General features: G+C 45.3%; 2 protein-coding genes across 3 annotated transcripts in view; one reads left to right on the top strand and one right to left on the bottom strand.

Moving 5' to 3' along the window:
• CDC23 (cell division cycle 23) overlaps positions 1 to 15,521 on the top strand; it is a 28,306-nt gene extending 12,785 nt beyond the window's left edge. The window contains exons 8-16 of the mRNA XM_002710235.5: positions 56 to 153; positions 578 to 659; positions 6,474 to 6,627; positions 6,746 to 6,865; positions 8,749 to 8,824; positions 9,132 to 9,193; positions 11,831 to 11,909; positions 11,986 to 12,105; positions 14,076 to 15,521. Of these exons, the coding sequence (XP_002710281.1) occupies positions 56 to 153; positions 578 to 659; positions 6,474 to 6,627; positions 6,746 to 6,865; positions 8,749 to 8,824; positions 9,132 to 9,193; positions 11,831 to 11,909; positions 11,986 to 12,105; positions 14,076 to 14,246 (962 nt within the window). The 3' untranslated portion in view covers positions 14,247 to 15,521. The remainder of the gene's footprint in view (positions 1 to 55; positions 154 to 577; positions 660 to 6,473; positions 6,628 to 6,745; positions 6,866 to 8,748; positions 8,825 to 9,131; positions 9,194 to 11,830; positions 11,910 to 11,985; positions 12,106 to 14,075) is intronic.
• On the bottom strand, positions 15,506 to 24,331 carry KIF20A (kinesin family member 20A). Of its 2 annotated transcripts, XM_002710234.5 has the most exons (19): positions 24,109 to 24,331; positions 23,499 to 23,685; positions 21,628 to 21,714; positions 21,412 to 21,531; positions 20,694 to 20,832; positions 20,381 to 20,568; positions 20,163 to 20,292; positions 19,805 to 19,999; positions 19,587 to 19,698; positions 19,411 to 19,479; positions 18,470 to 18,613; positions 18,166 to 18,331; positions 17,911 to 18,075; positions 17,639 to 17,778; positions 17,427 to 17,529; positions 16,959 to 17,157; positions 16,699 to 16,790; positions 16,333 to 16,470; positions 15,506 to 16,061 (listed from the first exon to the last, which is right to left on the bottom strand). In XM_002710234.5, exons 2-19 carry the CDS (start codon positions 23,661 to 23,663, stop codon positions 15,741 to 15,743), a joined length of 2,673 nt encoding a protein of 890 aa, XP_002710280.2. In that variant the 5' UTR covers positions 23,664 to 23,685; positions 24,109 to 24,331; the 3' UTR covers positions 15,506 to 15,740. The 2 variants fall into 2 exon arrangements, with proteins under 2 accessions (XP_002710280.2, XP_051700213.2); XM_051844253.2 differs by lacking the exon at positions 17,911 to 18,075 and having other exon boundaries at positions 24,109 to 24,249.
• Between the last annotated feature and the right edge of the window lie 145 nt (positions 24,332 to 24,476).

The following is a 24,476-nucleotide window of genomic DNA, read 5'->3' as shown; positions in this document are numbered from 1 at the left end:
CATCATTCCTGGAGTGCGCTTGATGTTTTTTCTGAATTCTGTCATCTTTCTGCAGATATCGACAAAGCCCTGTCCATTTTTAATGAGCTAAGGAAGCAAGACCCTTACAGGATTGAAAATATGGACACATTCTCCAACCTGCTTTATGTCAGAGTGAGCTGCTTCCCTTTCTCAGGCTTGATTATGCTCATTTATGTTGTACTGCTGGGTTGGATCGTCACTTAGTACATGAAAAATTGAGTCAGTTCCTGTTTGTTTAATATGGGAGACATAGAGAATGTTCCCATCTGTTTGTTCACTCCCCAAAAGCTTGCAACAACTGGGACTGGGCCAGGCAGAAGCCAGGAGCTGGAACACAATCCGGGTCCCCTATATGGGTGACAAGAATCAGCCACTTGAACCATCACTGCTGCCTCCTAGGGTCTGCAGTAGCAGGAAGATGGAGTCAGGAGTGGGGGCAGGTATTAAACCTAGGCTGTTTGACACAGGCATCATAGCTAGTATTTTAACCACTAGGCCAGATGTGCACCCCTTAGGGAGTTCTTTTTCATGCTTAGATTATCTTTGTCTTTTCCAGAGTATGAAATCTGAATTGAGTTATTTGGCTCATAACCTCTGTGAGATTGATAAATATCGTGTAGAAACATGCTGTGTAATTGGTAAGAGTTAACTACATTTTTTCTTAATAATATTTTAAGTAACAAATATAAAAATAACTATTAAGCTGTCAAAAGTAATAAAATAAATACACCATAGAATGTGAGAACTCACTATAATCCCACTGTAAGACTGATGAATGTGACTCTAGGATGTTTTTCTGTGCAAATACTTTGAAAGTGTGACTGTGGCATGGAATAGTTTGTTTGCAATGACTAGATCAATATGCTACCTATTACTTTGCAACTCCCTTTTTAAAAGTTTGATATATCTTTGCTGTATTTCCCTGTTAGTACATGTTAATTTATATTACTTTTATGTAAGTTTTCTATTATGTAAATTGTGATTAGTGTTTCTATTATAAAGATTGTTTCAGGGAATATGTTTGTGTATGTACATTTGTTTCTGCATGCCTGTGCAACTGTCTCTGTATAATAAGTTCATAGCAGTGAAAGGCTGGGGCAAAGGTGAGTATGTTTAAACTTTAATGTAACTAAAATGTTTCTAAGACAATCCTACAGAAAGATATGAGAGTGCCTATTTCCTGGATTAGGATGTCCCATTCTCAGGAGTGTTGACTTTGGGGACTAGGTCATTTTGTTGTTGTTGTTTGGGATGGTCTGTCCTATTTTAGGTGTGAGTAGTATCCTTGGGCTCTACTCACTATATGCTAGAAACCCATTTCCCCCAGTTAAGACAATTAAAAGTGTTTCTAGACATTGTCAAATGCCTTGTGGAAGTTAGAGTCATCCTTGGTTGAGAATCATGGTTCTGTATACTTGGCCATACTGTGGCATGATAATCAGTTGACAGGTAAATAACCATTCCTTGATGAAAGTAACCTTGGTTGGTTGTGATTGAGAACCTAGGCTTCTTGGAGATGAAAGAGAGATGTGTGTTCCTTGGGCTTTGATCACATTACATTGAAATCATACATTTGTGCTTTTGCAGTTCAGGATATTACTAATGAACTGATGGGATTTTAATTTATCAGTGATTCAATAAGTATTTCTGGCTCTTTTGAGAAAGTTAGGTTCTAGTATGGGAAGTGCTGTGAAACACAAATAAGGTAGGAATAAGTGATCTTTTCAACATTATAGCTTTACGGATTAAAGTCTATTAAGGTGAGAGTAGAACCCTAGTTTGGGCCGGCGCCGCAGCTCAATGGGCTAATCCTCCACCTGTGGCACTGGCACCCCGGGTTCTAGTCCTGGTCAGGGCGCCGGATTCAGTTCCAGTTGCTCCTCTTCCAGTCTAGCTCTCTGCTGTGGCCCGGGAGTGCGGTGGAGGATGGCCCAGGTCCTTGGACCCTGCACCCGCATGGGAGACCAGGAGGAAGTACCTGGCTCCTGGCTTCGGATCCCAGCCGCAGCGGCCATTGGGGGGTGAACCAACTGAAAAGGAAGACCTTTCTCTCTGTCTCTCTCACTGTCCACTCTGCCTGTCAAAAAAAAGAACCCTAGTTTGTTTAAGAAACACCTTTTGAGCATCATTTGTGTCTTAGGTATTGTGCTTTGTATTGAAGTACCTACCCTAGTTGTCCATCAAGGAAGACTGATAAAACAGCTTTAACGCAGTGGATTGAGTATTGCGATTGAGGTAAATGTAGGATGCTTTGGGAGTATATAGAAAAAGTGTCTGATCGAGTTTGAGACTCAGGGAAGTTTCTTGAAGAAGGTGATTTTTGGCAATACTAAGTGTGGAACAGACATTGTGCTTGAAAAATTTGAGGACTTCAAAAAGTTTATGGAAAAATGGAATTACAAAGTGTGTTTTGGTACAAAAAAAATTTGAAGTTTTGGGCAGGTGGCACAAGGCTTAAGATGCTACTTGGGACCTGTATCCCATATCAGAATGCAGATTTGAGTCCTGGCTACTCTCCTGATTCTGACTTCTACTAATGTACACCCATGGAAGCAGCAGGTAGTGATTCAAGTCCTTTAGTCCTTGCTACTCACCTGGAAGGTCTGGGCTCCTGGCTTTGGGAGCATTTGGGGAGTGAAACAGTGAATGGAAAATTTCTTTCTTTCTTTCTAAGATTGATTGATTGATTTAGAAGGTAGAGTTACAGAGAGGCAGAGGCAGAGAAAGAGAGAGAGATCTTCCATCTGCTAGTTCACTCCCCAAATGGTCACAATGGCCAGAGCTGGGCCTGTCCGAAGCCAAGGATCCAGGAGCCTCCTCTAGGTCTCCCATGTGGCTGCAGGGGCCCAAGCACTTTGACCATCCTCTACTGCTTTCCCAGGCCACAGTAGAGAGCTGGATCAGAAATGGAGAAGCTGAGTCTCGAACTGGCACCCACGTGGGATGCCGGCGCTGCAGCTGGTGGCCTTAACCGCTGTGCCATAGTGCTGGCCGGCCCCTGAATGGAAGAGTTCTATTTGTCTCTCTGTCTTCCAAGTAAAATGAAAATAAATGAACAAATAACTTATTTATTTGTAAAGATTTATTTATTTGAAAGACAGATTAACAAGGAAAGAGGGCAAGAGACATAAAGAGAAAGAGATCTTCCATTCACTGGTTCACTCCCCAAATGACTACAGGGGCTGGGCTGGACCAAACTAAAGCCAAGAGCCTGGAACTCTATGCGGGTGCCCTGTGTGAATGTCAGGGGCCCCAGCACTTGAGCCATCTTCCATTACCTTCCCAGGTATGTTAGCAGGGACCTGGATGGAAGTGGAGCAACTAAACTTGAACCAGTGAGCCAATACAGGATACCAGCGTCACAAAAACAGCTTAATCCACTACACCCCAATGCTGGCCCCTCAAATAAACTTTTGATTTTATTAACTGAAATTTTTTTTGTGTAATAATTAAAAAAATTGTTTTTAAATGTTTGGATGTGAGTGTTGTGTTGCAGCAGGTTGGGCCACCATTTGGGAACTCTTATCTCCTATCAGAGTAAGAGTCCAAGTCTGTTCTCTGTTTCTGATTCACCTCTCTGCTAATGCACCTGCAAGGCAGGAGATGATGGCTCAAGTACTTGAGTCCCTTCCACCTTTGTGAGAGAGCCCAGTGGAGTTTTGGCACCTGATTTTGGTCTGGTTAAGCCTTGGCTGTTGTGGGCATTTGGGGAGTGAACCAGCACATAGAATCTCTTTCTCTCTCTTTATGTCTCTCTCTCTTCTTCCCCCAACTCCTCTGTCACTCTGCCTTTGAAATTAGTAAATCTTCAAAAACAGTTTTTTTTTTTTTTTCAAGGTCAAATGCCCACCCTTCTCTGTGCTTTAGTTTTCTTGTCAATAAAGGGAGAATAACAAGTAGAACCTTTCCTCATGCATTTGTCAAGATCGAATAAATTAATACCTGTGTATACAATTAAATTTTTTTTGCCGAAATAAACTTATCTGTTACTTCCTTCCACAAATTTGAAGTCTTCCCTTTCTGTATAAAGTATTTGTAACAATGTAAGTTGCCAAGTATATTATATTCATTCAGTTCATTTTAGCTGTTCCAACTGGTTAACAAGTCTCATCTACTTAATTTTTGGACTTGCTTATTCTGCTTCCCTTAACATCACCTTGTCATTCTGACTTCTTTAGCAGCCAGGGTCTGAACTCTTGTTGCCGCTAACCTACTTCTCTACTCTGTTACAGAAGTTAATCTTTAGGGACTCTGCCTAGAGTCTTCTTACACCTCATATATTTGAGTCTGAGTCAGTGGCAAAAGCAAATATATCCTGTAGGACATTCAACCCTCCCTTATTGCTTTTTCCCAGATGAACATGAAATTGAGTTTGAACCTAAGTAATCAGGTATGAAGGGTAGATAATTGGTGTGATTGATTTCTCCTGAATCAGACTAAAAAGCTAAATCTAGACAGTTAAAACATATATGGATAAGGCTGGTGCTGTGGTGTAGAAGGTTAAGCCTCCGCCTGCAGTCCCAATATCCCATATGGGTGCTAGTTCGAGTACTGGTTGCCTCCATTTCTGATCCAGCTCCCTGCTGATGTGCATGGGAGAACATGGCCCATGCATTCATGTGGGAGACCCAGAAGAAGCTCCAGGCTTCAGCCTGGCCCAGCCCCAGCCATTGTGGCCATTTGGGGAGTGAAGCAGCAAGTGGGAGATCTCTGTCGCTCATTCCATGTCTCCTCCTCTCTCAGTATTTCTGCCTTTGAAATACATAAATAACTTGCTTTTTCTTCTTGACAGTATCTGATGATCTTTACACATTAGTATATGTAACATCTAACTCTGTCTCTTCATCTGATTTGTTTATGCAATACAATTTATACATAAAGCAGGTTTTTTTTTTTTAGTATAGAGTTTTATGTTTGCTTTTGCTTGCTGTACCCTTCTCCCATTATATATATTAGCATATTTTCATATCACATAAAAGTGTGTATATACACATATGTGTGGTTTAATGGGCTATTTAGATATACATATATCTGCATTTCACTTTTCTCATTCAACTATAACTTATGAAAATCCCTCCAAGTCTTTATAGTTCTGATTCATTCCTTTAAAAAACTTAATTGAAGCACAACTTACGTACCATAAAATTCACTACTTTTAAGTTTATAGTTCAATGAGTTTTTGTAAATTTACACAGTTTTGTAGCTTTCACTGTAATTCAGTTAGAATGCTACAGCACCCTAACATGTTTCCTTTTGTCTCTGCAGTCAGTCCCATTGCCTTCCCCCAGCAACCACTGCCCTGATTTCTATCTATAGTTTTGCCTATTCTAGGGATTTCATATAAATGGAATCCTATAATATTTAGTCTTATTGTATGGCTTTTTTCAACATATTTTGGGTATTCATCCATGTTGTATGTTTATCAGTAATTCTTTTAAAAATAATTTCATTTATATGAAAGGTAGATAGTTGGAGAATGAGAGAGAAAGATTCAGAAACAGAGAACCCTCCCCACACCCATCCCTTGTTTGCTCCCAAATGCTCACACATGAGTTGGGCCAGGCCAAAGCTTAGAACAGGGAACTTAATGTGGGTGGCAGAGACCCAGTTACTTGGGCTTGCTGCCCTCAAGGGTGCATGTCAGCAAGAAACAAATCAGAAACAGAGCTGGGACTTGACTTGCACATACTCTCACATGGAATGCAAGTGTCCGAGGTGACAACTTAACCACTATTCCAAATGCTCACCCCATGTGTTACCATATTTTGTTGATCCATTCACCGGTTGATATAAGACAGAGCTTTTATACTCTTCAAATAAAATCTTTCACAGAGCCTTAAAGCCTTTCATTACCTTTTTCAAAACTAATGATACTAGAGCTGCTCTGATTCTTGTGGGAGAGGGAAGCTCAGAGTTCCCTTCCCAGTGTGTACTTTTCTTGTTCACAAAGATCAGAATAAAGAAAAATTCGAGCACAGATAGTTCCACCTGCATCTAAACGGCAGGTTTCCATTCAGACTTTTCAGGGTCCAATTTCAGGCACATTTTTGGCTTCTGAGCTAAAGGGAAGCTCAGAGCTCTGCCTTTCCTTGGACCCTGTGAAACCCAGGCTCAGAGGAATACAGATAGAAAACCCTAATCTAAAGCATACTTTAGAAATTTCCTGCTCTTAATTAAGAAACTGTATGTAAGTGCTATATCCAGATCAGATACAATTTAGAGAAACTTGCAGTGTTTCATAATACTTTAAAAAAAAAAAAGGAGTGTACAAAAGATGAACTATATTTCCCAAGAGAATGATGATACTCCCTGTGTACAATTGAGTTTTTTTTGCCAGAACTTTGGGGGTTAGGAGGTTATAGTTTCATGGCTGTTTAGTGGATTATCTATTTTAGTAGACTTTTATTTTTACCTTTCTACTTATTTGTAGTTTTCTGTTGTTTTTTAATCAGGTAATTATTATAGTTTACGTTCTCAGCATGAGAAAGCAGCCTTATATTTCCAGAGAGCCCTGAAATTGAATCCTCGGTACCTAGGGGCCTGGACACTGATGGGACATGAGTACATGGAAATGAAGAACACCTCTGCTGCTATCCAGGCTTACAGGTGAGCATATAGTGGAGGGTGAGGTGGAGCAGACGGCGTTACTGTCGGACAGTGATGCACATGCATGTGGCTATCCTTGATTCTGCCCTCTGACCAGTCTGTCTTTTCTGCTTCTTAGACATGCCATTGAAGTCAACAAGCGGGACTACAGAGCCTGGTATGGCCTTGGGCAGACCTATGAAATCCTTAAAATGCCATTTTACTGCCTTTATTATTACAGACGGGCCCACCAGCTTCGGTAAGTCTGGTCACTTGACAGTGTATTTGGTGTGGGAAGATCACCCATTTTTCCCTCTTGCTCTCTCTTCCTCTTCCTCCCTCTCTTCTACTGCAGTAATAAGACTCAAAACTCATGTGTAGTGCCAATGGGCAGGGATGGTTAGCAGTATTTTCTGTCACCAGGATAGCAGCGGGGTGCGAAGGGCTGGGGAAGAAAAGCCAGGAAACTGAAATGAGCAGAGAGCTAAGCACCAAACACGGGGAGGTGCTGAACCTGTGATTAGCAGCATCACCTTCTCAGGAGAGTGCTCAAAAGATCTGTTGTGATGGCCAGGCTATTACAAATAGCACCTTCAATTTAAACTGTGAATTAAAGTTTCTTACCATTTAGGAAGTGTTGAAGAGTTTGGAGAGTTAGGAGATTATAAATAAATAAGCCAGGTCACAAAGAAGGCTTCATTGGTCCCCGGAGACAGGAACCTATAGTGTTTCAGCATCAGAGGGAGGCTGGGCTGGGGCTGTGGACGCAAAGGGTTTCCCCCTCCCAACTTCAGTTTTGGGCAGGGTTGTTAATCTAACCCAAGGACGTCGCTAAGATTGCAGAATAATTCAGCATCTAGAATCTGCTGACTTTGCAGTGCAGTAGCAAGATGGTTTAATACATAATAGATAGAAAATTCATCCAAAAAATAATAAAAATAAAGATTCTCAAAAACCTGTCTCCCCACCACCAATTCCTGTTCTAAGTTTACCTAGCACCTGTTAATACCTGACTGCATCCCAACTGGAAACCTAGATCCAAGACTGAAACTCAGTCTTCACCCCAAAGTGAAAACAAAATAAAAAGAGTCACTTGAGGTTCATCGTGTACTTAGGTGAACACACACAGGAGGAAGGGAAGAGGAAATAGGGGTGTCAGAAGCAAAGCTGAGTGACAGAATCCATTCAGTCAGGCAGATGTTTGTATAGAGCGTACTAGAACCACAGGCAAAGCTCTGCATGAAGCCATGTTTACACATCTTGAGTACCGGACCTCTCCGCGGCAGATACAAGAACCAGGAGCTAAGAGGGGATACCATTTGTGTCATTCCACTTTTGGAAGCTCCACATCAAAGATGAGAGTGGCATGTGGTAGGATGGTGCCCAGATGCCCAGTGACATTGTGGGCATAGTTTGGGGACTTATCTGGGCAACCTCTTCTTCCCAGCCTCAGGTCACTCCCTGTTGCCCAGTATAAACTTAAAGGGCTTGTTTCTGTCTCTGGAGGAATGAAATTTATTTCATTCTGCAAGCATCCAGGTGTAGTGCACCACACAGTTCTGACCTTGCTTCAGGAAGATGCAACCTGAGGAGACAGGCACGGTGGGCAAATGTGCGCAGCAATGGAGGTACCCCAGGTGCCACCAGTGCCACTACTCACCATCTCCTTTCTCTTTGATAGCTGTTAACCACAGCAAATGTTTATTTTTTTTAAATTAATTATTTGCAACAACCAGGCCTAGGTCAGGCCAAAGTCAGAAGGCTGGAACTCTGAGTCTTCCACATGGTTGGCAGGGGCCCAAGGACTTGCTAGACACGTTAGCAGGAAGCTGGATCAGAAGTGGAGTAGTTGGGACTTGAACCAGAACCCACATAGGGGATACTAGCATCACAGGTGGTGACTCAACATGCTCTGCCACAATGCTGCCCCACAGCAAATGGTTTTGATTATTGGAGACCTGAGTTTAAACTTGCTAATACATGTTGAATTTAGTATATTCCACTAACAGCATAATTATGAACACTAATTAATCTAATTACATGAAGTGTTAGAGACCAGTCCTTGAGTAGATGTAAAATAGTGGGAAGAGGGCTTCCGTTAGTGATCATGTGTTTGCTGAGACTTCTGCTCTTCTTCCTCAGGCCCAATGATTCTCGTATGCTGGTTGCTTTAGGAGAATGTTATGAGAAACTCAATCAACTAGTAGAAGCCAAAAAGGTACCTGAAATTGGGCCCTGAAAAATTTGAATGGAAATTTGTTGTTTAGATGCAGGTGGAACTATTTGTGCTCTAAGTTTTTATTCTGATCTATGTGCATAGGAAAGTCTGAATATCAGTTATATAAGATAAAAACAAAGCCGAGCTGAGATGATCAGAGGGAGTTTCAGCACCTATCAGAACTAGTTAAAATGCCTTGTATTCTGCAGGTCAGAACTTCTGGGAAGTTTGCAGGGCCTTACCCTTTTTGTGATTAACTGTGACACGTGGGTCAGTGGTCAAAATGATCAGTGTATTTTTTTGACAGTGTTACTGGAGAGCTTATGCTGTGGGAGATGTGGAGAAGATGGCTCTGGTGAAACTGGCAAAGTGAGTGAAAGGAGTACAATGTTACTGCTGTTTCTGTTGGTTTCTCTGGGCTAGTGGGTCCTACCTGCGTGCTCCATAGCCTCCTGTCACCCATCTTCCTATATGAGTGTGTGGATACTGCAGGATGTCTGAATGCTGGTCTGGGAATTTGGCCATCTTGAAGAATGTTACTTCTCCTTGAAAGGAGAATTGCTTTCTTATTGGGCAAGGGATCAGGAGTGAATTGAAGAAAAAAAATGGTATTTTTATGTGAGAGCAATCTAGGAAATGGCCTTTTTTCCTTAAATATTTATTTAGTAATTTATTTGAATGGCAGAGTGACAGAGAGAGAGGAAGAGACAGAGAGAGACAGAGATCTCCCATCCAGTGGTTCACTCCCCAAATGCCTGCAGCAGCCAAGGGTAAGCCAGGCTGAAGTGAGGAGCCAGAAATTCCATCTAGGTGTCGGTTTCTTTTCTTTCTTTTTTTTTTTTTTTTTAAGACTTATTTATTTATTTGAAATTCAGAGTTACTCAGAGAGAGGAGAGGCACAGAGAGAGAGGTCTTCCATCCGTTGGTTCACACTCCAGATGGCCGCAATGGCTGGAGCTATGCTGATCCGAAGCCAGGATCCAGGAGCTTCCTCTGGGTCTCCCACGTGGTTGCAGGGACCCAAGGATTTGGGCCATCTTCTCCTGTTTCCCAGGCCATAGCAGAGAACTGAATTGGAAGGGGAGCACCTGGGTCTTGAACTGGCACCCATATGGGATGCCGGCACTTCAGGCCAGGCGTTAATGCGCTGCGCCACAGCACCAGCCCCCATCTGGGTCTCTTACATGGGTAGCAGGAACCCAGTACTTGAGCCATCAGCACTCTACCTCCCAGGGTCTGCATTAGCAGGAAGCTGGAGTCAGAAGTTGGAGCCATACTTCAAATCTAAGCACTCTGAACTGGGATTCAGGCATCTTAATAGTTAGGTCAAACACCTGTTTCATGTTCAGGAGGTAGATATATCTATATCTATCTCTATATAGAGATGGATATGTTAGACTTATTGGCATATTTATTTGAAAGAGATACAGAGAAAGATAGCGGCTGGCGCTGTGGCATAGTGGGGGAATCCTCCACTTGCAGTGCCAGCATTTCATATGGGCACTGGTTCAAGTCCCGGCTTTCTTCCGGTCCAACTCTGTTGTGGCCTGGAAAAGTGGTGGAGGTTGGCCCAGGTCCTTAGGCCCCTGTACCCATGTGAGAGACCTGGAGGAGGCTCCTGGTTCCTGGCTTCAGATTGGCTCAGTTCCAGCCGTTGCAGCCATTTGGGGAGTAAAGCAGCAGATGGAAGACCCTTCTCTCTCTCTCTCTTTGCCTCTCTGTGATTCTGCCTTTCAAATAAATAAATCTTGAGAGAGAGAGAAAGAAAGAAACAGAGAGATGCTCCATCCTTTGGTTCACTCCCCAAATGGCTGTGATGGCTGGAGATGGGCCAGTCTGAAGCCAGGAGACAGCAGTTTCTTCTGGGTCTCCAACGTGGGTGCAGGGTCCCAAGTTCTGGAGGAGCTAGGACACGAACCAGCACACATATGGGATGGCAGCACTGCCAAGGAGGTTCTTAAAATGCAGTTTCATTTCTATCAGTTCTTTTCTGTATTTTTTTTAAAAGATTTTTATTTATTTGAGAGGTAGAGTTACAGACAGTGAAAGGGAGAAAGAGAAAAAGGTCTTCCAACCACTGGTTCACTCCCCAAATGGCAGCAACAGCCGGAGCTGCGCTGATCTGAAGCCAAGAGCCAGGAGCTTATTCCAGGTCTTTTGGGTCTCCCACATGGATGCAGGGGCCGAAGGACTTGGGCAATCTTCCACTGCTTTCCTGGGCTGTAGCAGGGAGCTGGATAAGAAGTGGAGCAGCTGGGACTCAAACCGGCACCCATATGGGATGTCGGCGCCACAGGTGTAGAGTTAACCTACTGCACCACAGTGCTGGTCCATTCTGTATTCTTTAATCTTGAATTGTATCATGTCCTTTTTTTTTTTTTTTTTTTTTTTAAAGATTTATTTATTTAATTTGAAAGTCAGAGTTACACAGAGAGAGAAGGAGAGGCAGAGAGAGAGAGAGGTCTTCCATTCGCTGTTTCACTTGCCAGTTGGCCGGAGCTGTGCCGATCTGAAGCCAGGAGTCAGGAGCTTCCTCCGGGTCTCCAACACGGGTGCAGGGGCCCAAGGACTTGGGCCATCTTCTGCTTTCTCAGGCATAACAGAGAGCTGGATGGGAAGTAGAGCAGCCAGGATTTGAACTGGCGCCCATATGGGATGCTGGCAGTGTAGGCAGTGGCTTTACCCGCTACGCGACAGTACTGGCCCCTTAATGTCCTTTTAAAATCTCATTCTGGTTATTAGCAGACAATTTAGTGAGAATGTGTTATCCAACTTAAGTATTTACTAACTTTCCTTCATCATTAGTAGCAGAATAATGAATCTACTAGCTTTGATAACAGAAACCATGACATCTGTTGGTATTCATGCTTACAGGTCTCAGTGTACCATTTATGCCAAAATTTATACCCATCTGTGCTGTAATTTCATGTCTTCATTGTGTGCTTATACTTATCATTAATTTGCTCTGAGATCTGATTTGTACTGAAAGGCTAATTTTTTTTGTAGGCTTCACGAACAATTGACCGAATCAGAACAGGCTGCCCAGTGCTACATCAAATATATTCAAGATATCTATTCCTGTGGGGTATGTGTCGTAGCATGAGAGCTGTGTCGTTCACCTTGTTCTTGCCACCGCAGTCATTCCTGCTTTCCCTATCTAGGAAATAGTGGAACACTTGGAGGAAAGCACAGCCTTCCGCTATCTGGCCCAGTACTATTTCAAGTGCAAGCTGTGGGATGAAGCTTCAACTTGCGCCCAGAAGTGTTGTGCATTCAATGATGTGAGTATCGGTTCTTTAATAAATAAAGGGTTTGGATTTTAGGCTAGAATGTAAGGTCTTTACCATAATGTGAGGGTGGAGAGTGGTTAAGAATAAGTGAAAAGCCTGCTCTGATTCGTGGAACTCGTATATCATCAGTACCTCAATAACTTTTTTCTTTTTTAAAGATCTATTTATTTATTTGAAAGTCAGAGTTACACAGAGGAGAGGCTGAGAGAGAGAGAGAGAGAGAGAGAGGTCTTCCATCCGATGGTTCACTCCCCAATTGGCTACAATGGCTGGAGCTGTGCCGATCCGAAGCCAGGAGTCAGGAGTTTCTTCTGGGTCTCCCACACGGGTGCAGGGGCCCAAGGACTTGGGCCATCTTCTCCTGCTTTCCCAGGGCACAGCAGAGAGCTGCATCAGAAGTGGAGCAGTCGGGTCTCGAACTGGTACCCATATAGGATGCCAGCGCTTCAGGCCAGGGCGTTAACCTGCTGTGCCACAGCACTGGCCGCAATAACTTTTTTTTTTTTTTTTTTTTTTTTTAAGATTCATTTTATTTATTTGAAAGAGAAAAGGAGAGAGAGAGAGAGTCTTCCATCTGCTGGTCTACTTCCCAATTAGACACAATGACTGGGACTGGGCCAGACTGAAGCCAGGAATCAAGCGCCTCCTCCAGGTCTCCACATGGGTGTGGGACCTCAGGACTTGGGCCGTCCTCTGCTGCCTTCCCAGGTGTATTAGCAGGGAGTTGGATGGAAGTGGAGCAGCCAGGACTCGAACTGGAGCAAGCCAGGGCTTTAACACACTGAGCCCCAGCACTGGCCCCGGGATGGTTTTGAAACCCAGCTACCATATCGTTGTTTGTTCTTTATGGCTGGAAGTTATTTCTGTGTCTGGAAATCGTTCTGGTTCTGTCTGCTTTGTGCAGAGAAAGAGGCAGCAGCACAGCTGGGTCCTGGCTGCACCGTGGGGTCCCAGAGGGGGTAGAGGTTCTATATGGTGGTGTCTTCACAGCAGCCGAAGTGGATGATTTGGTGTCCTCCAGAGGGGTCCCTGGGGACTTTAAGCCTGGGGTAGATGCTGAGGTGCAGTGAGGGCGCCACGTGGTGCGGGTAAGCGAGGCCCTGGGGGTAGGCGTCTTCAGGGTATCTGGCTGGTGCTTCCACTGGCGCCTGGAAGGAGTCGGGTGTGACTGGGTCCTCCAGGGGTCTATGGTGCTGAGCTTCCTGCGGGGGTGGAACTTGAGTGCATTTTGCTCTCTTGAGTTTTGCTCTGTGGTTCTTGAACCAGACCTGCACCACCGTGGGGTCTATGTTCATTTTGGAGGCTACTTCTACCTGAAGGTCACGGTCTGGGTACGGGTTCTTACTGAACAAGATGTTCAAGTCTTCAAGCTGTTCATCAGTGAATATGGTTCTTTTCCTCTGTGATGTCTTGTTATATTTGCCTTGAAGGAAGTCCTCTGAGCTGGACATCTTTGTACTTTGACCCGTTCCCGTGTTCTGCTCCAGAGATGAGGACTGGAGCAGTTGTTTCTAAGATCACATGGCAGGAACACCTCCCTCCTGCAATGCCTCTCCCAATAACTTGTTTTTAAAAATAGCCTTGCCCTGGCACCTCAGCTCACTAGGCTAATCCTCTACCTGTGGTGCCGGCACACTGGGTTCTAGTCCCAGTTGGGGTGCCGGATTCTGTCCTGGTTGCTCCTCTTCCAGTCCAGCTCTCTGCTGTAGCCTGGGAGTGCAGTGGAGGATGGCCCAGATCCTTGGACCCTGCACCTGCATGGGAGACCAGGAGGAAGCACCTGGCTCCTGGCTTCGGATCAGCGCAGTGCGCCGGCCATACCGGCCACTTGAGGGGTGAACCAACAGAAAAAGGAAGACCTTTCTCTCTGTCTCTCTCTCTCACTGTCTAACTCTGCCTGTCAAAAAAAAAAAAAAATAGCAATGGGCATATTTTGAAACAATCATCTGCTTTTGTTTCAGACCCGGGAAGAAGGTAAGGCCTTGCTTCGGCAAATCCTACAGCTCCGGAACCAAGGTGAAACTCCGACCAGTGAGATGCCTGCTCCCTTTTTCCTCCCTGCCTCGCTGTCTGCCAACAACACTCCCACCCGCAGAGTTTCTCCACTCAACTTGTCTTCTGTCACACCATAATTGGCTACTTCAAGCAAGTACATTGCTACACCCATAGTAAGCCTTACTTCCATGTAAAGAATGGCCATGTTGTTCATCCAAGGACCTCAGCTCTCATTTCTACAGATGGAAACAGCTGCTTGGGGACAGTGTATATAATCACCTCCAGAGGCAGACTGACAGATGAATATTGGCAGGTACAGATTTTGTCTTTTGCCAGTTAGGAGCACTTGTGTCTCTTCCGTTCACAGAGTGGCTGCAGATCTTGGTCTTCTTCACAGAGCCATTTTTTATCCCCCCCCAAAGTATCCCTTTTACAGCACTTTAGCACAGGCTACAGGAACAAAGTGTTAATGGTTCTGGAGTGGGAGACCCAAGGAAGGAAGCAAAGTCTGCCTGCCACTGTACTTTCTGCTGGCAGTAGCCATAACTGAGTACCCTAGGAGGAGGTCAGGGCACTTTGTAGAAATGACCTCATTCTTGGATTTGCTGAGCATGACCCCAATTCTGAAGTCAGAGATTAGGTTTAAATGGAGTAGAGCTATCCATTTGTACTTTCTCAAGGGAGGCATTCTTCCAAAACTGGTGTGAGAAGGAGTCTTCTAAAAGCTTTCAAGTTGGAAGTTACTAGAGTTGAATAAAAGGACAAAAGAAACTCACTGAGCATGGAACTGCTGATGACCCTTACCGAGGGCAAAAGATGGCTATAGTGCTAGCTATACCCCTACCAAAGCAAACCAAGGAGACTTCATGGACATTTGAAAATGACTTTTGCTACTACACCGATGAGAATAAACACTTCAAACTAGTCTGTTTTAATAATTTTTTTATGCATAATTGTTTTTTTGCCGCTTATCTCCAACAGAACACATGTTTTTCAGCCTTTATCTGTCTAGACAAGGTAAAGGGAATCATTCTTACTGTGGTCTTGGAGGGTTCCAGCCCTGTGCATGTGTGTTCAGGAGGTAATTTGCTCTCATTGTAATGTCTGCTGTAATGAATTTGTACAGAAGATGCTGTGGACCATTCTGAGCTCAGGTTCCAGCTTTCCTTCCTTTTTATTCTTAGAACATCATCTGTTACCTGTTCACCTCCTTACGTATGACATTTCATTTTATATTAAGTTAGAATAGCTCATGCCACTTGAATTTATTTCTTAATAAGTCAGATTAGTTGTACACTAGTTACTCGTCTCCACTGCCATTCCCAGGTGTTTGATTCTGTTTTTACACCCATTTTATAATGTTTTAATTATTTTTCCTAAATTTGGAATTCCAATAAAAATGTAAACAATAATATCTTTATTTTATATACTTCTTTGTGTGCATAGATACCATGTGAGTGAAAAAATATGAGCTTGCATAGGTGATTATAATACAAAATGGGAAAAACAACTAGCGCCCGAGTATTTCATTGTGCATAGAGTTCCAAGTATACGGTAAAGCCCAAGAGAGACCTGTCAAGCTGAGCAGCTGAATCATCTGAGAGCAACAACCGAGCTCTCCTTCTACAGACTTAATATTTTTTGCCAAAAGGTCCAGATTTTAGTAGAGGGGAGCGCCGTGAGCGCAAGAGCCGGGCGTAAGGGCTGCAGTCTGTTGAGCTTTGGCAGGTGGGTGTCCGGGGAAGTAAATTTCGAAGGAATGGTTTCTTCCCTGGGGGTTGCTGGTTTGGCTGCTGGTTTTCCTGGTTGGCACCAAGACGTTTTTTGGCAGAAGAGGCCTGGCCTTGGAGTTTTAGCACAGTGTGATACTGCTCAGCAATGCAGGCTGCCTTCTTCCGTAGGTCCAGCTTCACTAGCATCATGTTATTCTGCAGCTCAGCCAGGGTCTGGTCCTAAAGGAAGATCAAAAAAGAACACATTTCTCACATTTCTTCCTGGTATGTTGGAGAAACAAGACAAGGCTTGACAAGGCTTTGACCTGGCATACCCCTGGCCACTTTGGCCATCTGGAGAGTGAACCAGTGGATGGAAGATCTCTAACTGCCTTTCAAATAAATAAAAAAATAAATCTTCACCTTTTCTCTTCCACCCCTCACTCCTGTTTTCTCACATGCGCTCTGGGGAGGGCTGGCAGGACAGGAGAGGTATATAGGCTGCCCTAACCTGTTTGAGCAAGATGTCATCACAAGTGGTGAAGGCTTGCCGGAGTTTTCCTGCCCCGGTGCTGTGGCAGCAGGCTCGCTCTGCCGACTGGAGAGACTCACCGAGTTTCTGAAGCTCTGTCCGCAGCAACCTTATATTCTGAAAAAGGAGAAATAAGAGCTAAGAGATTCATCCTGGATAATGATCTGAATAGACTCGTTGTCCATTTGAGAAAAGTAAAATTAGAAAGGGCGGTTGGCTAAATGAAATAGCCACTCTAGGACCATTATATATATACAAAGTATACCTTGTCCTCACATGAATCAGTGATGATGATTCTGGATATTACAGACAAAAAAAAGGAGCTCTGGTAACACAGGAAATTACCTTCTGGCCCTCCTCTAACTTCTTGTCCACATCAATGGTGAAGGGCTTGGCAGAAGGTGGTGGTTCTAACATTTTCTGATACTTCTGCAATTCTGAGGGAAGGAAGCAGAAAACCTAAACATGTAGATTTACTGAGTTAACAGTAGCCTGTAGCAGATAGAAGATTGGGGACATAGCTCAGAGTTGAAGAAATTATGTTGGAATTGGATTCAGCTGTTCCTGAACCACTGCCAGGCTTTCTGCCTTCTCTCCTTCCTCACCTTCCGTGGTGGAGTGTAGCTCTGCTTTGCACTGTTCTAGTTTAGTTTTAACCTCCTGGAGCTGCTGAGTGGAGGCAGAAGCTGCCAACCTTTGTGATCGCCGTAGGGACAGTTCAGACCCTGATTGTTGATTGGCTACTGGCTGCTGTCTGGCTTCCTGCAAGAGAGCTTCTAGCTCTTCAATCCTTTCATCCCGCTCCTAAGAGGGAAGCAGAAAGCACAGTTTTGTCCAGAGTCAAATACTGCAGGAACAGATGTCTGAACAAATAAATAACTTTCCTGACACTCCAGACTTGAAAGCCTGGCCAACTAAAGCCTTAATTATTTCAGCAAATAGACTGAATACCTACAAAGCTCTAAAGGGAACAGAGAAGTGACTTAACTCATTCCTGCCCTCTGCCAGCATTTATAAAATCTATTTACCTAGTGATCTGAACAGCTAGTTGGGGCTGATTCAAGGTAACTTACCTGAATCTCTTCTTGGTAAAAACTTGTTAGGGACTCCTTGAGGATTTTTAGTTTCTCTTCATACATTTCCTCCAGTAGTTCCTTTTGGGTATCTAAATGTTCACTGTCAGAGAAGTGAGTAAAGATTGTGAGGGACAATTCCATCTCAGTCCCTACTTTCCCACCCTGTCCCAGGTGGGTCTGTGACAGGGCCAGAGGGTCTTAGCTAGTACCTGCACCACTGTTCTCGCTGTTGCATCTGCTCTACCATCTCATTGCAGATTTCATCACGGAGCTGCATCTCCAGCTGCAACTTTTCCTGTCTTTCTTTCAATAGCAGTGCTTTCATGGCTTCTACCACCTGAAGGAGCTCCTAAAAGGAACACCCATGTCAGAGGTCACTATTTAAAGAGGCATGCCTCAGAAGGGTCAAGTCCACTGAGACGGCAGCATGGAAAATGTGTAGCCATTAAGCTGTGGCCCCAAAGCTTCCTTGTATTCTCACCTCCTTGCCATACACAGAGATGTCAGCTTCATTTTCAATGTCGTCATCAAGGCCTGGGCCTGCCTTAGCCCCTTTATCTAAGCTGGGGGATGCATGAAGACTGTGTTCCTTGATGAATGCATGCAGGGATGGAAGTCCCAGTTGTACAGGTGGGGCATGTACAAGCTAGAGGGGGGAAAAACTTAATTGATTCTATAACCAGTCCATGATAGCTTTTTTTAAAGTTATCAGACCATTACCTCTTTAGTGTCTCACCTGGCTGGCAATGGCTGAGAACTTGGCTACATGAAGAGTCTCATCGTAAGCAGACGCACAGGGATTGATGTTGACGATCATGCAGGAACGGCCTCGGCCTGTGAAGAAGCCTTGGAATACTCGAGTCAATTTGCTGTCACGGAAGGGAATCAGGTTCTGCTTGGACCTGGCAGAAAAATCAAAAATAGAGCTGTCAGCACAACTACAGCCATTGGGGTATCCCAGCACCATACCCAGTGATGACCAGGAAGTCTCTTAGCAAACTGCAGCACCCAAGGACATCCCAGCTTACAGTCAAGCTCACCGGTTCTGCTGGTTTTGCCGCAGGGCAGCAATACAGCGGCCCAGGGTGTGCAGAGAAGTGTTAATATTTCCAGCTTCCTTCAGCCGTTCACCACTCTTCTGATCTTTACAGCGCTCTGAGCCAGCCAGATCACAGAGTGACAGCCTAGAATAATGCACAAAATCTGATGGCAGGGCCTCACGTGTTAGAAACCTCTTAGCTCTTCATATGGTTCTGAGAGGAGAGAGTCCACCAAGAATCTCCGTACCCAAAGAAGGAAAAGAAATCATTTTGAGGGCCTCCTGATTCCCCAGCTACCATTTACAGATAAGAAGCCCAAATTTCTTTTTAAAATTTATTTGAAAGAGTTAGAGAAAAAAATCTTCCATTCTCTGTTTCACTCCCCAAATGGCTTCAATGGCCAGGGCTGGACCAAGCCAAAGCCAGGAGCTTCATCTGGGTTTTCCATGTGCGTACAGGGGCTCAAGGACTTGGGCCATCTTCCACTGCTTTCCCAGGCACGTCAGCAGGGAGCTGGATCGGAAGTGGAGCATCCAGGACATGAACCAGTGCCCATATCAGAGGTTTAACCTGCTATGCCACAACACTGCCCCCTCTCCCTTTTTTTCCAGAAAAGATTATTTACTTGAAAGGCAGTCAGAGGGAAAGGAAGATAGAGAGATCGATCTTTTCACCTACTGATTCACTCCCCAAATGGCCACAAAAGCCCAGGGTGGGCCAAGCTAAAGCCAGGAGTTCTATTTTGATCTCCCACATGAGTGGCAAGGGCCTAGAGATTTGTTGCCTTCTCAGGCACATTAGCAGGAATCTGGATTGGGAGCAGAGTACCAAGGACTTGAACCTGCATTCTAATATGGGACGCTGATGTCACAACAGTGGGCTAACTTGATGAGTCACAACACAGGCCCCCAAAGCCCAGATTTCTAAATGGAAAAACTTACTCGCTGATCTTGGGGACTATATCCCCTTCCCCCTGAAGGTGCAGGATCCGGATTGAGAAGATGCTGTGACTACAAGGTAAGAAAAAGGGGAGAAGTCATTGCATATTTTCCATGGCGAGATGCAGGACTGATAATGCCTGGATATAGTGAAGAGTTTATTTTTACAATCCACTTACCTGCGGCTGGAATTCTGGTTCAGGTGGGTGCTGGCAAAACTCTGGTTCTTACGACCCACCTTCAGGAGTTTCCAGGCCTCCTCAGCATCTTGAACATGAATCCAATTGAGATCTGAGGTCAAAGTAGAGAGGGGCATAAGATACAAACTCCTAGCTCTTCCTAGTGTCTTCCCAAGTCCCCTCTAGGGTTCACGCCAGCCTCCCCAGTAGTCCCATACCTTTTACATAGGGATTGCCATTTTGATCTTCACATAGCCGTAGAGTCTGCCTTTTGCGCTGCTGGTTAGGCGGTTCTAACAGATCATAAATCAGTTCATTATAGATCTCAAAGAAGGAGATCCAGATGGAGAAGCGAATGTCTGCTGGGACACTTACTGGGGCAGTGTCTGGCTGTGCCCATCGGTGACTTGTTTCTGGGGAAGAAGCCAACATATAAAGCATTAGCCCTAGCGCAGTCTATCTCACTTTTGGCCTATGGGGAGCCTCAGAAGGCAGAGCTCAGACCTCTGGCACTTATTGGTATCAAAGAATGGATTCCTGCTGTTACCTGACATAGAACTAAGTCACAGTACATACCATCTAACTGGCTACTGCTGGTAAACTGACTGGTGGACGACAGCCCAGCAATGCCACTGTCAAAGCTGATGCTGGTACCCATCCGGCTCTCAATGTAGACACTCCTCTTCAAGGAGGTGGACAGCTCCTCCTGGAGGGGTGGCAAGGACAAGGTTAGCATAAAACTTTCTTGAGATTTGTAGCTACTGCCCCAGCGTCCATGTATACCAACATTTTACCTCCTGGAGGCCTCCATTTAGTAGGGAGAGCTTCTTCATTTCCTCCTGTCGGATCTGCTTGCTGTCTAGCCAGATTACCTCATTGGAAAGCAAGGGCTTCAGGTCAGGTGTCGGATGAAGTTGGCCTTGGAGGCTGCTGAAGATCAGAGCCAGGGATCGGGGCAGGATCCCTCCATCCTTGATGGTACCTAGAGGTATACAGAAGATGCACAGCTGAAACAAGTCCTTTCTGTCCCTAACTTGCAGGATCAAAAAGTAAAGAAAAAAAATCATTATAAGCCAGTCAGCAACACTGTGTAGCTGTACTACTCACCTTGAATTGTGTGGGTTTTCCCTGAGTTGGTGACTCCATAGGTGTAGATGAGCCAGCTCTGCCCTTTGATTACATCCTTTACCATTTCCTTCACAGTCAGGTTGAAGAAGGATGCCTGTCCGACTTCCGGCCCGAAGATCTAGAGACAGACCCAGCTTCTCAGAGACGGATCCTTTCCCTTCCCTTCTCCCATGCAGAGCCAGCATGGCATATCCCTTCATAGTGGTTTGCTCTGGAAACCACCCAAGGGTTCCTTCTTATAGTGCTGCCAGAAGTTCCCCAAATGCCAACAACTCAACCACTCTGCTAGTGCGTCTTTCATCCAGCTCAACACATACTTAGGCAGTGCTATGCACTGGGCCTCGTGCTGCACACTCAGCGAGGCAGCACAGTGGTCCCAAGCACAGGCTTTGGAGATGGACGATCAGGATCCAAGTCCTAAGTCCACCACTAACAATCAGCTCGGCTTTGGCAACATTACTGCTGCTGAACCAGAGACTCCTTGTCAAGAAAATAGGGATAATGGTAATAATAAGAACTGTTGGATATTAATGCACATGAAGTAATTGGCATAATGATGAGCACATGTCAAGGGCCCCCAGAATTGTAGATGTGTGCATAAATAAGGAACTTATAACAGAGAGAAGCCCTCCTTCTCAAGAGGAAACAAGTTGCCACTAGAAGCTTGTCCCTTATTCACAGACCAGTTCCTCCATACCTGGGAAAAGGTAAACTTGTGGGTGGCTTGACCAATTCCTCGCTCAGTGCTCTTCTGGGCAAAGGAATCCTTGGGTGCTTGTAAAACCAGGGTCTCCACATTCTCCACACGGACACAGCCCTTTGATGGAGGAAAATAGTTGTCACACAGGAAAACATTCCTGGGAACCTCTTCTCTACTACATGATTCCATTTAAATTACTCCCTCCTCACTCACCTGATCCTCTTGTCGTTCCAACTCTGAAGGTAACAAGGGCCTGACCCTCAGGTAAACTTTCACCTTCTCTGCACTGTCTGGTGGAACCTGTGGCAGAATTCCAATCCGGAACCATGGATTAATCTCAGCAGCCCCCTCTGAGCAAATGGCAAACAGCACAGTTCCTAGGAATCACACTGACATCACCCCATTCCATTCCAAATGTCTGTGCAGCTAGTCTTGGTTCCACAATCATTCCAACCTACACACACTTTTCTTTTTTTACTACTTTCTCACCCTTTTCTGTCTTATCAGTATCCTCCAAACCTAGTTTGCCATACCAATTATCTGAGTTAGAAGTGGTTGATTGGTATGAAAATCTGTATGTGATACTATTGGATATCAAGTCATTAAGCTGCTGGGAGGCTGCAAGGCAGACGCAATTGAATTTGAGTTCCAATTCCATCATTTAGTAACTATGAAGCCTTGAACAAGCTTTTAAAATGTTTTGCCTCAGTTTCCTCATCTGTAGAATGGAGTTAATAGCACCCAGTTCAAGCATTCAACAGACATTCAAAGTGCCCACTATGGCCCAAACTCCAACAGGTTCTGGTAGTCCATGAGGGACACTGTCAAGGACTCGATTCTGATGGAACTTTAAGTTCCTAAGAAAAACTCTAAGAAAGGACAGGAGTTGTCACTGTGGCATGCAGTGCAGATGCCTGCAGCGCCTGCATCCCATGAGTGCCGGTCTGTTCCTATCCCGGCCGCTCCTCTTCTGATCCAGCTCTCTGCTATGGCCTGGGAAAGCAGCAGAAGATGGCCCTCAGGCATAGGCCCTGGGAGTCCCAGAAGAAGCTTCTGGCTCCTGGCTCCAGATCAGCCCAGCTCCAGCTATTACAGCCATTTGGGGAGTGAATCAGCAGATGTAAGATCTCTATCTCTTTCTCTCTGTAACTTTATCTCTCAAATAAATAAACAAATCTTAAAAAAAAAAAAAAAGATAAGAAAAAAAAGACAATATAACAAAGCATGTTAACATTTAGCAGGGGCTGGTGCTGTGGCATACTGGGTAAAGCTGTCATCTCCAGTGTGAACATCCCATATGGACACTGGTTCAAGACCCGCCGCTCCACTTCCGATCTAGCTTTCTGCTATGGCCTGGGAAAGCAGAAGATGGCCCAAGTCCTTGGGCCCCTGCACCCGTGTCGGGGACCCAGAAGAAGTTCCTGGCTTCTGGCTTCAGAACAGCTCAGCTCCGGCCCTTGTGGCCATCTGGGGAGTAGACTAGTGGATGGATACCTCTCTCTGCCTCTGCCTTTCAAATAAATAAATAAATAAATCTTATAAAAAAAACCACACAAACACATTCAGCATTGGGCCTAGTAAAGTGGCTCTCAACCAGGGCCATTTCTCCACTTCTCCCAGCTACAAGGGGCATTTAGTGATCTCTAGACTTTTTGGTCATCAGAATAGGGAAGTTACTACTGACATCCAGTGGACAGAGGCCAAGAATGCTGTTAAACACCTTACCATACAAAGGCCAACCCCCACAAGAAAGACTATGGCCCCAAATGTCAAATAATGCTGTGGCTGAGAAACCTTGGCCTAGCGGAAAGCTAAACAAATGGTTGATGTTGCTAAGCCATTGCACTTAACACCAGGACGAACTTGTGCAAATTATCCAACACTTAACTGGGCCTCGTGGTGAAGAGAAGGAACTGCTCTCTCCCTTGGAGCTAACCATGAGCAGGAACTTGAGGCCACATATTCTACGGGGTTTTTGCTTGTCATACCCTTAATTCTGAATTGCTATCTCAGAACTTCTACCTTGCGTGGACAACTGTGGCTAAGGCCTTCCGCCGCCCGAGCCACTCCCCCTAGTCCTTTACCTGTGGCTTGTCCTCTAGAGAGGCGGAAATGACGGAGCAGTCCGACAGCAGTTCCTTGCGAACCACAGACCCCAGATCTGCAGCTGTGGACTCAAACATGGGGGAGACGCCCACCTCCTCATCTGACAGAAAGCCCGTGGGCGGAGAAAGGATCCCATGCGACATGACAGCAGGGGGCAGCCGAGGTCTGAAAGGAGACAAGAAAGTGAAGCAAGGACTTGGGACGAAGAGGCTTCAAACCAGGTTAAAAAAAAAAAGGCCCAGTCCCAAGACACCTGGCCCGGCTGCCAGAATTGCTACGCCCTTCCCCACCCACTGCCCCAGCCCCAGTATCTTATCTGCAGAGGGAAAGGCGATGAGGATTGAAAGTTAATCCAGCCTAAGGCGGCATTTTCGAAGGCGAACGTTAATCCTGGGCTATCAGGTTGCAAAAGCGGAAGGCCACGCTCCGAGGAGGGAGCCTGGCTCGCCGGGGCTGGGAGGATCGCAGGCTCCACCGACTGCACCCCAACGCCCACCGAGACGAGGCGTCTCCAGTTCCGCTTTCCGGACGCCTACTCCTCGCGGGCAAGAGCTGGTAACGCTGCGTGCAGCCCGTCCGCACACTCACCCGAGGCCGTGACACTCGCTCCTTCTGCGGTACCAGCTTACGTCTCGTTCCGAATCACTTCGTCGGCTGCCTGAGAGTAAAACTCCACCCACGAGGTGCAGCTTTGTTCCCGATACAATGTTTTAAACTACGCGCTGCGTTCGCTCGGCCAATCAGCTGGCGAAGCCTGTAGCTACCAATCAGCGTAAGGGAAGGAGGCGGGGACGACTGGGAGACCGTTTACTTGAGCGTGACCTCTCAACTGCAATGTGGGTCCGGGTTACCAACCGTTGCGGGCTCTCAGGTGTCTCACCTGGGATTCCTGACTCTTTTCCTTGAAGTCTAGACATTTCGTTCCCAAGAGGCCTAAAAGAAGTGGTGAAGTTTTA

The sequence above is a fragment of the Oryctolagus cuniculus genome, chromosome 6 (genome assembly GCF_964237555.1).
Source record: "Oryctolagus cuniculus chromosome 6, mOryCun1.1, whole genome shotgun sequence".
NCBI lineage: Eukaryota > Metazoa > Chordata > Mammalia > Lagomorpha > Leporidae > Oryctolagus > Oryctolagus cuniculus.
The sequence above is the reverse complement of the archived record's forward strand: the minus strand, read 5'-3'. Positions and strand labels throughout refer to the sequence as shown.